Raw genomic sequence first — 14,250 nt, 5'->3', positions numbered from 1 at the left:
TTAACAATGGTGGCTGAAGGTTTACATTTATTCAAGATAGGTCTGGCACAAAGTCTTCTCCAACATGTAATCATCTGTTAGATGGAAAGCAAAAGGAATTTTATCATACTTGGAAGATACATGGATTATTTCAACAGCAGCATTTATTTGTGGAACATGGGTATTTAGGGATTTTGGTTTCTCTGTGCAAGTTTCAAAAAGATAAAATTTAATGAGTTCCATTTGCTTCATGAAAAATGAAATTCACTTTGGATCTGTGTTCCTAAAGTATGTTTACAGTCATTTATCTACACTTCAGAACATATTTTCCTGTAGAAACAGTATCAACAGTGGAGCTTGTTTATTCCTCCAGGTACCTGATATATAACAGGTGACACTCTCTCTTTGATAAGATTAGTTCTAGAGACTTTTGTGAGCCCACACACTTATAATCAATTCCAACTGCTTCAGGCAGTTGATAGCTTCTTTTGCTAAAGTTTCTCAAAGTTCTTCATGTGTAAAAATGCTTTCATTCTTCCAATTTCATCAGAGAGAGAGAAAGAGAGAGCATTAAATCGTCCCCATGCCTTTTCTTTAGTATTATGAGATGTTGTTGCCAAGATTCAGTAAAATCACATAGAAGCAGCAGCAACCACTTGTGGTCGAGTCTGACCAGCATCAGGGAATGAGCAGCCAGAAAACTTGAAATGAGACCCTAAAGCCGTATGTACATGAAAGCTTCTCTATCCTATGGTGTATTTGTCTGGCGTTATTTGTTTTGCTATTTCTATGTGGACATGTACAACAATTTCCTTCTTCAGAAAAACGAAATCAGACTGATACCGAGGGCACCTGTAACTACTGAACTCTCTAGATTTACATCAGAAAAGTCACCTTGGTAAAGCTGCTTAAGAAAAGCAGCTCTCTGGCAAAGACAAATCACTCCTCGATTATTATGAATAGAAGACTAATCAAAACTGTTTACCCTGCTCTTCCCTTAAGCGTGCGCGAGCACACATGCACACGCACACACACAAACGGATCCCCTGGGTCTCAGACTTTTTGACTCTTCCTACTACTTTTGACTTTCCACGTGTGGGTGACACATCTGGGAATGTTGGGTAACAGCCAAGGACTTCAGGGTATTTTCCAAATATCCCTCTTGAAACTGGCAGTGAAAAAGCTTAGCCTTCCCATTTTATTCCCCCAAATTCTTCTAAATGGCATGCATCAAGTCATTTCAGAAAATAGCTAGTTAGAATGGAGCCGTCTTATCATCTAGAATGGTTGGTACCACTTCATTTGCCTTTACTTTTCTAAGCTCTCCTATGTAATGAGTAAAGTTTCTGTGTTTCTCAAGAAAGGAAGATGAACTCTACTTATGTCACACACTTCTTTAAACATGGAAGCAAGGCCCCTAATATAGTGTTGCTTTTAAGCTCGCTCAGTTTGGAGAGCCTGCTCGTTTGACCTAAAAATCTGGCTTGGGCCACCGGCAATTTCTCTTTTCCCTTCTACCCTTCTAAATGTTACTGGACAGGTCCACCTGCATGATGCACAAGCTCGGAAGGACTGTGTCAGTCCTTTCGGAGCCCTGGAGGCCATGAATGGGTCACCCCAAGAGGTAGTGTGTTCTCATGACTGGAGATATTAAAACAGTGGCTGAGGACCACTGGGAGAGAATATTGTAACGGGAATTCAGTTATCATTTGAGATTAGACTTGACTTCTTTCAATCTCTGTATTGTGAAAACTATATGAACTCTAAATGTACAATTAAAGAATTAGAAAAGGTGCATCCATGGAACCACTACCTAGATCAATACTAAGAATTTACCAGCACTTTAGGTGTCCCCTTGATTTGTTTTTGTCATTCCACAAATATTAAATGTACATCTACCTTATGCCAGATGCTGTCCTAGTGCTAACGTTTGAGAAGTGAATTAAAAGAGAGAGCCTTTGCTCCGTGGAGTTTTTTGGCTATCAACATAGCATGTGTTGAGCAATTACTACATGCCATGGACTATGCCAACCATTTTACCTGAATAATTTTATTTTCTGAATTAGATATTATGTTGACTTTTTCTTTGTTTTACAGATGAGGAGATTGTAATAATCTACATCTTCTTCAACCTCAGGATTCCATTATCTTTTATTATTTGACCCAAATAATCCTATAGAAGTATAGAGAAGGGGGTTTTGTAGGGATGTTTATGACATAGGAATCGAGAGTCTAATTTTCACTTTCTTTCTCAGGCCTCTATAAAACCAAAGTGTGGGCGTATGATCAGCTTCTCATCCGGAGGAGAGAACCCACATGGGGTAAAAGCAGTCACCAAGGGCCAGAGGTGCGCTGTTGCTCTGTGGTTTACTTTGGACCCACTTTACAGAGAACTGGTGAGTTTCTGACCCACCCGGAAAGCCAATTAGATGCCCCATGGACCTGTTTCATAAACTTAATGTCTGAAAAGTTCTTCATGTCGATCCCTTCAGGAACTTTAGAGATCATGGAAAACAAACAAACAAACTTTTGCAGATTTTACAGAATCCTTCCTCTCTGGTTTCTAACACTGGCTCTGTTTTCTAAGCAAGAACAAACTCTCCTGTTCAGATCCATTACCTAGCAATTATGCATCTAATGTTCGTAGTGTGAGTTTGAGGGAAAGAAGAGGGACTATGAAGGCAGTTCTTAATCAGATGGGTTCTAATAAGTGAACGTTTATGGAATTCGATATATCAGTGATATCCAGCAGTCCCTAATTAGTCTTGAGCCTTATTAAGAAATTGTAGCATCAGGAGAGAGAGGAACGACTTTCTGCAGGTCACCAGGAAGACTGACGTTTTCTCAACAAATCCTTAAAAAGAGCATGGAATAATTTATGAAACATATGTAGAAGAGGGTGAGGGAACCTCAAAGTTTATTATTATTTGTTATTATTAAATTAAATCTTAAATATTAAAATATTGTTCTTATATATTGGAAGGAGCCGAGGACACAGCCTGGATAAGGGGCTATGATCTCATCCTGGAGGCCTTTGGGCAGAGGTTATAATCTCTACCTGCAAAGATGCAGAGGAATGAATTAAGACCAATGAATGGGTTGAAGTCCCTGAGAGGAAAATTTGCACTCAGTATAAGGAATAACTTTCAAATCATCACCACTGTTTGGTGGAATTCTCTGCTTTGGAAGTAGTGAGTTTCTCCTCACTGGATGGCTTCAATCGAAGCCTCAGCAGCTACTGGGCGCAGAATGCTGAGATTGAAATGGAAACTTCATAGCAAGGGCTCAACTGGAGAACTTCAGAGTCTCCTCCAGCCCCGAGTGTTGGAGCTATGAAAGCCTAGTCTTTAAAATGGCATTCTATCCAATTTTCGTCTTTCGATCCCTAAATTGAATCCAATTCAGTCAGAAACTGTTTATAATTATTTCTGCCTTCTCATATACTTGTTGCCATAAAACCTAACTCACAGAGATTTTAGGCCACATTATCTAAGCCTTCTTTCACATATTTAACATATGTTTACAGAGGATCCACTACATGCCTGAGAAACTCTGCTAGGCAGGCCCTGCGGGTATGAGGGTGAATAAAACATTGTCCCTGACCGCGAGGAGCTTGGAGAGGTTGACAAAGAAGTAGACAGTGAGAGGACAGAAGTATAAGTTCTGTAGAGGGAATCAAGGAGGATTTATATGAGCTCATTCCTAAAAGAGAAGATGATAGCCAGGCATAGAAAGAGAAAAGAATGGTCCCATCTGAGGAAACAGAGGACGGAGGGTTCTGTAAACCTCAGGGGGCATGGAGCAATCACCTTCACCTGTAATTCCTTTCTTTCCTTGTGCTTTTCCACCTCCAAATGCCAGCATGCCCCCAACAGCACTCCTTCTGTACTAAGGAACCCGGATAAGTGAGCAGAGAGTGAAGACAACTTGTTGAAAACTTGCCTCACTCTTTTCTCTCTTTAGTGTTCAATTCAGCAGATGGTTAATCTGTTTTATTATTCAGTATCCCAGCCTTCTCTTCAAGATATTTTCTATCAAAATTAGCTATCATGAAAAAAAGTTCTCTTTGCTCCTTCCTAACTAGGAAACGTCAGTGCTGATGTCCCCTCTTCTGAAGGGCAAGTTATTAGGAAACATCTCCAGTCTCTGGGCAGTAGCGACATCTAGTGGCCACAGAAGAGAATGACCAAAGCTTCTTAAACTACTAGAAAATTTAGCTGGTGATGCTGATTCCCAGACTTCGATTCACATTGGAATTACCTGGGGAAACTTTACCAACTGCTGACATCAGGCTCCCACTCTCAGAAATTCTGATTTAATTGGTATGGGGTTCTGGATACCGGAAATGTTAAAAGCTCCCTGGGTGATTCTAATGTGCAGCAAAGTTTGAGAATCCCTGAATTAGTCACCTCTTCTTAGATTGAATCCCTGAGCAAACAAAGTCCACCTATGAATAAATCATCAGAGCTGGTGACTTCTGTGTTTGTTATCAATTATTTTAAACTCATTCAATTTTCAAGGAGTATTTAGCATTATAAACTCTTAAGGATGCCCAATAGTAGAAGCTTCAGTTCCTTTATGTATAGTTTTGGCTCTTGAACCTCTTTCCTTTTGGGAGAGACACAATTGCAACAGTGTCTCAAAGCAATCAGACCTGAAGGTTCTGTGTGTACTGTCAATTTGTGAATTAGCAAGTTGTTCTCTCCATATTCATAAAGTAGTACTCAGGCATTTTACACAGACATCATGACAACAATTAATTTTTTGTTATTTAGTATATTTTGTTATTTAGTATATTTGGTCCTTTTGTATATTTTGTTATTTAGTATATTTGGTCCTTTTAGTTGTCTTTATGTCAACATCATTACAAGCTCTCAAATGAAAGGGGCTTTGTTTTCAAATCGTAAAATAGTTATTTTTATAACTTACTGTGCTGGACATTGTGCTAGGGACTACCTATAAGGGATACAAACTAGGTAAGACATAAGCCCTATTTTCAAGGAGCTCGAAGTCAAAAGTAGAGAGGTAGCACAGGGCCCCACGTAATTAAAACACAAGACAAACTTTGGGAAGTATTAGAGGCAAATAAATGGCATGGGACTTAGAGGATATGAAGAAATCGGAAAGGCTTTATTGAGAAGATGGTATTTGACATGAGCCTCAATGGATGAGCACAGTTTGTTCGAGGAGAGGCGTTTTAGACAGAGAGACCCCTTCATCCACTTTTACATTTATTCATCAAAGAGAATGGAGGCCTTGCCAAATGTCAGTAGCTTTTCTGGGCACTGGAAATATCGCAGTGACCAAAAATAAAAATATAAAATGCCCCACAAGATTCCTGCTTTCGTGGAGCTTACCTTCTAGTGGAAAAAGACAGACAATACATAAGTCAAAGAATAAATAATTGAGAGATTTTCAGATAGTGAGAAATGAGGTGTGGAAAAGGGACCAAGGTAACTAAGGAGAAAGTAAGGGGGCGGGGGTGGCAAACTGAGCGTTCTCCAGAGGAGTGACATGTGAGCTGCCGCTTGGGTTGTAAGAAGAAACTGACTGTGATAAAGACCTTGGGAAGAGTATTCTAGGCCCAGAGACAAGCAGGAGCTTGGAATGGTGGAGAAACAAAGAAAGCCAGAGTGACCGGAACATGGTAAGCAAGATGAAGAGTTTGCAAGGAGGCCGCGGATATGGCCGGGGTCAGACTCAATGAGCTGGCCGAGAAATATTAATTGTATTCTAAATGTGGGATCAGCCATGTACTCATCCCACCAACCCCACGACTACTAGAGTAGTCGTGGAGAAGGTGAAAAAATATGGAAGGTTTGAGATAGCATTTGGAAGTAGACCAACTGGGCCTGCTGGTGGATGGACGTGGGGGATAAGAGAAAACATAGGATATGATGGAAGCAGCCAGAGAAGCGTTTAGCTTAGACTAGGACTAGAGAATTCTGAGAGTACTGTATCCAGAGACCCTGAAGTAAGTTAGGAAGTTGGAGTGTAAGGTGAGGTGAGAGAGACAGATGAGCTGAAAAGAGAGAACGGTTTAAATTAGACAGCTCCTTATAAACACACCAAGAAGACTGGACCTGGAACTTCAGGCAATCGGAACACATGCAAGAGTTGTGAGCAGTGAGCAGAAAAGTGACGTAGTCCTGGTTTTAAGTGCAGGAGCTCCATTAGAAGTATATGGGAGTGGGGTGTGAAACATCAATTCGGAAGCTGCTGTAGCAATTGAGTTAAGAGATGATGAGAGCCTAAACCCGTGGTTTTCAAATGGGAGAAGTTTTGCCTCCTAAGGCACATTTGACAATGTCCAGAGACATTTTTGGTTGTCACAGCTTGGGGGCTGATGTTACTGGCTACCTGTAGTAGGTAGAGGCCAGGGATGCTGCTAAACATCATACAATGCACAAGACAACCCTCACAGCAAAGAATTATATGGTCCAGAATGTCAGTAGTGCCAAGGTTGAGAAATCCTCACCTAAACTAAGGCAACAGTAATTTGTACTGAAGAGAAAGGGGCAGAAATAGGAGGTAGAAAAAAGAGGACTAAGTAATTTATCAGGTCCAAGAAACTGTGGTCAGGCTTTTGGGGCAAATAGGTGAACAGTGGAGGTCTTCACCGAGAGAGGGGATTGATGAAGAGGAACAGTGTAGGTCTGTGGGGAAGAAAATGGTGAATTCACCTTGAACACGGAATTGCAGGACTGAGTTAGAAATATCTATCGCACCTCAACATAAAAAGGATGGTAAGCAGTTGAATATATAAGACTTCTTGACAAGAGGGAGATCTCGGAAAGTAATTGCTTAGGACACAGAGAAGTCAGGAGAAGGCTCCAGTGTAGGGATGCAGATGAGATTCAATCCTTAACTGGATTTAGCATCCACTCCATGTACAGATGGATGCCTGGAAGTGTTTGGGAAGCATCTGCCACTGGAGCTGATTATTATTCTTGTAACAAAAATGTGTAAATTGTCTTTTTTGCAGGAGCGAATACAGGCCGATGAAGTGATCGCAATCCTGGATCAAGAACAGCGAGGGAAGCATGAACTGAATATCAACCCAAAGGATGAGCTTTAAAAATGAGAAAGAATGTTCTATCAGATATTTATTTAAATTGTTAATCTTATGAGAACCTTTTTATTTTTGTACAGAGCCATGGTATAAATTAACAAACAGGTTAATATGAGTCCTCTGATCTCCCTTCTGTTCCTAAGGATGTTTGCTTCGCCTCAGTCTGTCTGTCTGTCTGTCTTGGTTTTTCATCAGTTCACCTCTCAAAGCTCAGCCTCCCCCTTCCCACTACACACACACACACACACACACACACACACACATTTCATTTGCTATAGCTCCAAAAGCTCAAACAGAAAGAATAATTTCATTCTTGTTAAAACTACAGCTTTCGTACATGCTCTGGTTCTAAAGTTAGCTTGTGATTTGGTTTCAGAAGGCCTTTCTGCCTCTGAGACTTTTAGCCACATCCTCTCACAGTGCTGATGGCCATGAGCTTGAGCCTGGGACTCCCTGGCGGTGGTGGGCTCTGCACTGCCTCACATATCACTGCCCTATGGGTCCCCAGGCCCTGAGAAGGAACCACTCTGATGAGTACTACATGAGGTGGAGGAACCCAGCCTTTCTAGGGCCTTAGTGGAGTTTTTGGCTCTGGTATTTTCACCAGAGAATAAACTTACACTGGAAGCTTCAATTCACCCTCCACGATGCTCCAGAAAGGATACCCTATGAGTTGTATCTTTAATAACTTTTTTAAGGGGTTTGAAATAGAATGTCTCTTCACTCCAGTGACTTGAATCCTACCTGAATCTGGGCACGATTGCCATGTAGCCTTAGTAGGGTCCACTGGTGAGAGAGGCATTTTGTTCTTAAGTAAGAAATATGGATTTCTGATTGATTCCAGTCTTTATCTGCATGGATATTGGTGGCCCTTCCTCCTTGCTGCTGTCCAGGGTGCAGCCTTGTTCTTGCATCTGATTTGTTTAATAAAGGGAGCCTTATTTCAATATCTGGCATTTGTTTTTCTTCTCCCAGAATTTTGGTTTATCTTTAGGTAATGGTTTTGAAGTCCCAGGGAGTTTTGGGGACAACCCCAGGGCCATGTTGGGCCATGATTAGTTTTGCTGGCAGGTGCTTGGGGGCCAAAAAAAAGGTGGGAACACTGCTTTTGAAGAACTAGAGATGGTCAGCAAGCAGTGGTGTTCATTCAGACAACTTCTGGTCCTTGGCACCAATTCTAAAGATGTTGCAAAGACATTGTTCGAGGTGGACCTGGGTTGTTCTGGCCTAGGGGAGCCTGTTACATGAGCTGGTGGGAGATCACCTGCCTCTGTGATGGGCAGTGTGGGGTAGTGGCCCTTCAGAAAAGCAGCAAATAAAGACATTTTCTAAAAATCACATTTACCTTCTGCCATTTATGATCTTGGTTAGTGGTAAGAACATTTACCCTCTGAGACTGAAAAAAAATGAGTCATAGTGATTTATGTGCTGTTTTTCCCCCAATCTTCTATTGCATTTTCATCATGGATGAGTGGAAAGAGCATTTGATTATAATCCCAGCCTGATCAAATATGTCCTGCTGTGTGGCCTGGGGCTGCTTTCTTTCCCTTTCTGGGCTTCGGTTTTCTTCTCTGTAAATAACATAAATTGGTTGTATTTGTTTCCAAAAGCCCTCCTTCTTGCTTTAAATACAAAACGAAGCAATAAAAAACAAAAGACAAAACTGATTTGGGAAATATTCACAAATATAAGCAAATTTATTTCTACTAACACTTTGAGAATTGTGAATAGGTTCATTATATGTACATGTGATTTTAAAACTTTGAAATGATTTTAGGGCTAAAAGTTCCTGAGCTTTGAAAAAGTAGATTGTTATTTGTTTGCCGTCTCATTGAGAAGTGTTTGTAGGCACTCAGATTTGCTGATAGGAAGATCTGGGCAGGATCTAATGCCTATTTTCTGGCAACAAGGCATCAACAAAGAAAACAGTCTTTGCCTCTTTGTAGTTCTCACTTCCTGGGTGCTATGGGTACTCAGGGAGAGACAGAGGCTTCACTGATTCTGACATTCGGCCCCACAGAAAGTAGACGAAGGCCTCAATAAACGTCCTCATAGTAGATCCATATCTTGTGCCCTTTGCTGACAACAGAGGAGTTATTCCTGTTTTGTAGGTTACCCATGCTATGTTACTCCTGGGACATCGTGTATGCAGTAAAGCATTTATATTTTTAATCTGCTCCACATCAAACCATACATTATTTCATTCAAATAGTTAGGGAGTGTCATCAGATGACTTTAAAAATTTGAGCTCGGAGATTACCATCTGTGTGCTATATAGTCCCTTCTGGAGACAGATGGAAAAGCCCATTTGAGTTTTTTAGAGCTGAAGGAATGAAGGAGACCATAGAAGTTACAATTTAATTCCATCTTTCCCCCTGGGAGGAAACTGAGGCTCAGAGGTCAGGAAGATCATTTCATGGTTACAGAATTCAAGCAGACAGAGCCTGGGCTGCTGAACTGCATTACACAAGAATGCCTGGCCAGGGGGCTTGTGGGTGGTGGAATCCTGGCACAGGGCAGTGTCCGCTAGAGGAATAGCTGCCTTTTTCTACTTGCTCCCCAATCTGTGGACCAGCAAGACTGTGCCTGTCCAGAAGGGGTGCCTTTTTCTAACTCACTCAACAGTACTGGCTTGAGGCGGCCCAGCCTTTAAAGCCCAATTTTTATGACTTCAAGTCTAGGATTCTTCATCTATCTCTTGCAGAACTACCACTTACTTGCCTTAATGACTATCCCACCCTTGTGTAAAAAGCCTGAAGTTTCACAAAGCTTTTATTTTCACCTATATGATTGCACTGAATGCTTATAACACAGAGCATGTTCACACACACGGAACCCCAGGACGTATTCTGGGCATGGATTGTGATGCCTATTTTGCGGATGAGGAAGTGAAGAGCAGTGACATGAGGGCCTGTGATTAGCGAGCTTGGAGGACCCCTGTCTGAGGTAGAGAAGCACAGTCTTTTGAACAGAAGAAGAGAAAAAAAAAACACCAGAGTTGTTTGCTCCCTTGACCATGCTTCCAGACATGTCCAATATAAAATAATCCATTAATATAAAGAAAGAAAGTTTGATCTTATGAAATCTAAACTTTTTCCTCTCTTTTATTTTCCTTCTGGGTGATGTGTGTAGGCATAGTTGCCCCTCTCCTCAGAGATATAATGAATGTGGGTTGTACAATTCAATTAGATCAACGCCATTTTTGAGCAAACACTGTGTGCCAGGCTCTTGTTTCATGAAACTCACAAAAAGGAAGCCGGTTCCAGTCAGGAGTCATTTTCCTCCCCAAGCAGAAGGAATCTCAAACGTAAATCTCCTCTTGGGAAAACACTGACATGGGACAGAGTGATATTCTTGCATGTGTAATGTGCTTGCTTCAGAGCCCTGACTGTAATTTGTTTGACAAGGAAATTTTAGTTGAATGCCGTCTTCATCATTACTGTGGACGTAGCATTTTTTTTTTTTTTTTTTGGGAACTTATTTAGCTGAGGAGAAGCCATGGGATGAGTCAGTACCATTTAATAATACATACCTATGAATTTTAATTGAAGAACAAATGATGAGTTATTTCACATAAGATAGCCACAGGGAACAACTCCCTCACTGACGTCAAGAAAGGAGTTAATGGGGGCCACCTCGCCACTTTCTTATGCCAAAGAATTAAACTTCTGAGGTGACTGACAATGGTGTGGCTGACAAGTGGAAAAATACTGAATTGTTCCCACATCCAAGGCTCTGAGGAAACAGGAGCCGTTTGGCAAAAAAAGAAACCTAAACCATAAGTGAGACTGGGCCCATGGTATGATCCTTCTCCACCTCCTGCCAAGAAGCTTGTGATGTGAAGTGACCTCCCCGCATAGTCCCACAGCCCACCCACAAATCTTATATTTCCAGGTAATTTCACGTTTCCATTTTGTTTTGGACCTGGTTGATTTCTTCAGACACATTGAGACAAGTAGCACCAACCACTCTGTGACCTCAATGCTAGGTTGGAGCTGCAGGCTCAGACTGTCAGAGATTCCTCTTTACCTCCTCCCCTCGGTAAATCACGATGTTGTCCGTGCCCGCTGCTGGCCTCTGAGGCCAGATGACGTCAAGTCTGGAACAATCTGATCATCGATCCTGGCTTGTTCTGCAGTGAACGATGACATCAGCCATGTGAAAAGTTGGCTTAGTGAGTCACATCTTTCCTCAAAGATCCTGTTAAGACCCCACAGGAAAAACAAACAAAACATTCTGGCCCTCTCTTCCTGACACACACTGCTAGGGAGGGAAAATCTGAACACTCTATTCATTCAAGATACAACACACCTTTTCTGGCCACCTTATATGATACACTTTGGGGTGGGCAGACAAACAAGCCTCTCCCTTCTTTTCCTTGGTAGACCACACAGAGGAGGTCGAGGAGAGAGCAGAGTTGGACCACCTTCCTAAGCCCTCTTCCTAAGTCTTCTTCTGCTCTAGAAAGGTGACCAACTGCCTCCATCATCTGAGTCTCCACTTTAACAGTGAATTGTACAACAGCCATCAGTCTGGGGACTCTTGCCCTTGGCCCTTCTCGTCAGGTTTAGGTGCCTTCCTTCACAATGCAGTGTGATGAGATCGGCCCTGGAAACCCTATCTAGACCCTAATTAAACACTCTCCACTCTTCCCAAGTTGATGTTTTTACCTCTGAATAACTATCTGATGGAGGGTGGGGATAGAAATGTGAACCAGACGAGAAGCATTACCTGCTATGTCTCATCTTTTTCCACTTGTAAATCATATATCCCATTGTTTCAAAGAGCTATAATCATGGTTGGCATTTATAAAGCTTTTTTATGGCCTTGAAACACTTGGCAATCATACATAACTACACAATTATCTTGAGAGACACATCTTGAATTTGCAATCTTGAATTTGTAAACAGAAAATGAACAGTCACAGGGGAAGTGGTATAGTAATGCTCTGGTCATTCATGAATTTTTACTTCAGACAGTTTTTGAGTGGCTACTAGGCAGTGTGTTTAGGGAGGGATTCAAAAATGAGGAAGACTTTATCCTTTTTCTTTAAGGAATTCAAAGTGAAGTGGAAAAAAACAGATATAAACAAATGGGAAATAGAAAATGAGATAAGTGCTATGGCAGAAGGGTTATGACAGAGGCAAGTACACAAAAGGCCATGTTAGTTCAGAGAAGGGAGTGGCTGGGGAAGGAGGAAGGTAAGAGTTAAGCTGGGTCTTGAGGCCTGTTCTGCCTCAAGAACCAATAAGCAGAAACGAACCATATGACCTCTCATTTCACCACAGTCCTCAACTGAAAAAGTGCCGAATTTGGACTGGATGGTTTCTTGGGCTCTAAAATATTAAGCTTTCAGAAAAGTTGAGAGAGTTCATATTAAACGCAGTGTAAAGGTGGGGTGGAATGGGATCTTGACTACAGATTGATCTGGGAAAGCACTTTAATGAATGCTGTAAAAACCCAAATAAATACCAGTTAAAAATGCCGTTTTATTCTATTCCCTTGTAAGGAGGTATATTTAAGTGGGTGGGGTGTGACCACCTAGGAAGATGCTTCTTACTGAAAAGCAGAGGAGCAGCAGGCATCAGAGAAAGCTGAAGTGAACCCCATCATTCAGAACAAAGTCAGCAAGCTCTCCCAGCGGCATTTTCTTCTGCCCGAAAGTCCAAGAAACTTGTAGTCTATACGCCCTAGAATCAGTCTAGTCGCTCAAATCTTTATACTTTTATCTCGGAAATGGAAACAACGAGGATATTCCAGCCTACCTGATGATATGTAGGTGTGTTGTCTGAAAAGCCTAAAGTGTTTGGTTAAATCGATCAAGGCTTCAGTTAAACCGGAAAGGTAATGCTTACCAAGGACATGCCTTCCAATGGCAAACAGAGAACAGGGTTTCAGAAACCTTGGGAATCCTTAGAAACAAATCATTCCCAAGTTAAAAACAACAACAACAAAACCTCAAAGAGCTGACTAGGACATCATACAATAAATGTCCAACATACTTACTGTGTTTGTTCTCCATACCTGTTTTCAGTTTGTTAAACTTTGCAAATGCCTTTGAAGGTCTTCAGGCAATCATACTGCTTGGATTTAGAATAAATTATAGAGCTCTCGAGGTTTAGAAGCGAACTTCAAGGCTTCTGGTCACCAGAGTAATATTCTGGGCTTTCATGATATTCTAGTCTTTTGCAGCATTTACACCAGTATTTTTATTGTATTCGAAGTTCAGACTTTTAGGACATGTTTTTCTCACAAGATAATATGAATTAGAATTATAGTTCCTTGAAGTTAATACTGGCAATTAAATGGAAACTGTATTTTTCCCCCTTCCCTATCCAAGATAAATGTGTAACAACATTTTTTTAGCAGAATTACTTTCTGAACAGTCTAAGTGCGCAATTCATTCTACCTGTAACTACTTATCACCAAGTGAAGAACAGGCACGAAGTCACCGTTTGACCTCCCTTGACCAGACAGTCAAGGTTCCTGGAAAAATGTTCCACTTTCCTTCACTGTTTAGCGTTACGGTCACTAGGAATTTTACAACATCCCAGTAGACTTGACCATCATTCACATACAAAAGAAAAGAAAACCAGAGAAGATGAACAATTTGACTTATGTTGAAGTCACAGTGAATGTGTTTCCTGAGTAAAAAATAACTGGTTTTACTCTCCAAGGACATTTTACAGTTCCGACTATTTTTTTTATGAAAAGTCAGGCATGGGAGGAATTATTATACATTTAACCCCAAGCCTCACAACTCCTCTACACTCTAGTGGAAGTTTAAGCTATCGTCTTTAGCAAGATGGTTGCTATCACTGCTTGGAGTGTGCCAGGTACGATTACAGCTCTGTTCAAACATGCTCTGGCTTCCTCACAGGGAGCACTTTGAGCCCTCTCTAAACTTCCAGGCCGCAGGGCTGAGCACAGGGTGCAAATTTTTCTTCCAGACGTTTGGCTTCTGAGTAATGTGTTTTTTTGTCTCTAAGGGTAATGAAAATACATCAGATGTTGCTCCTTGTACCATGAACTTTGCTTTGAAGTACCAGTGAGCCACTTCAAAGGCTCGGCACCACACAGAGATGCTTTTCCTGGGGACGCTGTCCTATCAAGGTGTGCCCATCAGCCTGGGACACATCGCCCACCAAGGCACTTACCAACTAAAGAACAGTTGTTAAATATGTCAAATGAGACAAATT

The 14,250-nt window shown here is 41.4% G+C and overlaps 1 protein-coding gene across 1 annotated transcript in view; it reads left to right on the top strand.

The window, feature by feature from the left end:
* Positions 1 to 8,000, top strand: part of P3H2 (prolyl 3-hydroxylase 2) — a 137,581-nt gene extending 129,581 nt beyond the window's left edge. Inside the window, exons 14-15 of the mRNA XM_006925840.2 lie at positions 2,235 to 2,375; positions 6,965 to 8,000. Of these exons, the coding sequence (XP_006925902.1) occupies positions 2,235 to 2,375; positions 6,965 to 7,057 (234 nt within the window). The 3' untranslated portion in view covers positions 7,058 to 8,000. The remainder of the gene's footprint in view (positions 1 to 2,234; positions 2,376 to 6,964) is intronic.
* The last annotated feature ends 6,250 nt before the right edge of the window (positions 8,001 to 14,250 follow it).

The sequence above is a fragment of the Pteropus alecto genome, unplaced genomic scaffold (genome assembly GCF_000325575.1).
Source record: "Pteropus alecto unplaced genomic scaffold, ASM32557v1 scaffold88, whole genome shotgun sequence".
Taxonomy (NCBI): domain Eukaryota; kingdom Metazoa; phylum Chordata; class Mammalia; order Chiroptera; family Pteropodidae; genus Pteropus; species Pteropus alecto.
Note: the sequence above shows the minus strand (reverse complement) of the source record. Positions and strands in the feature narration are given on the sequence as shown.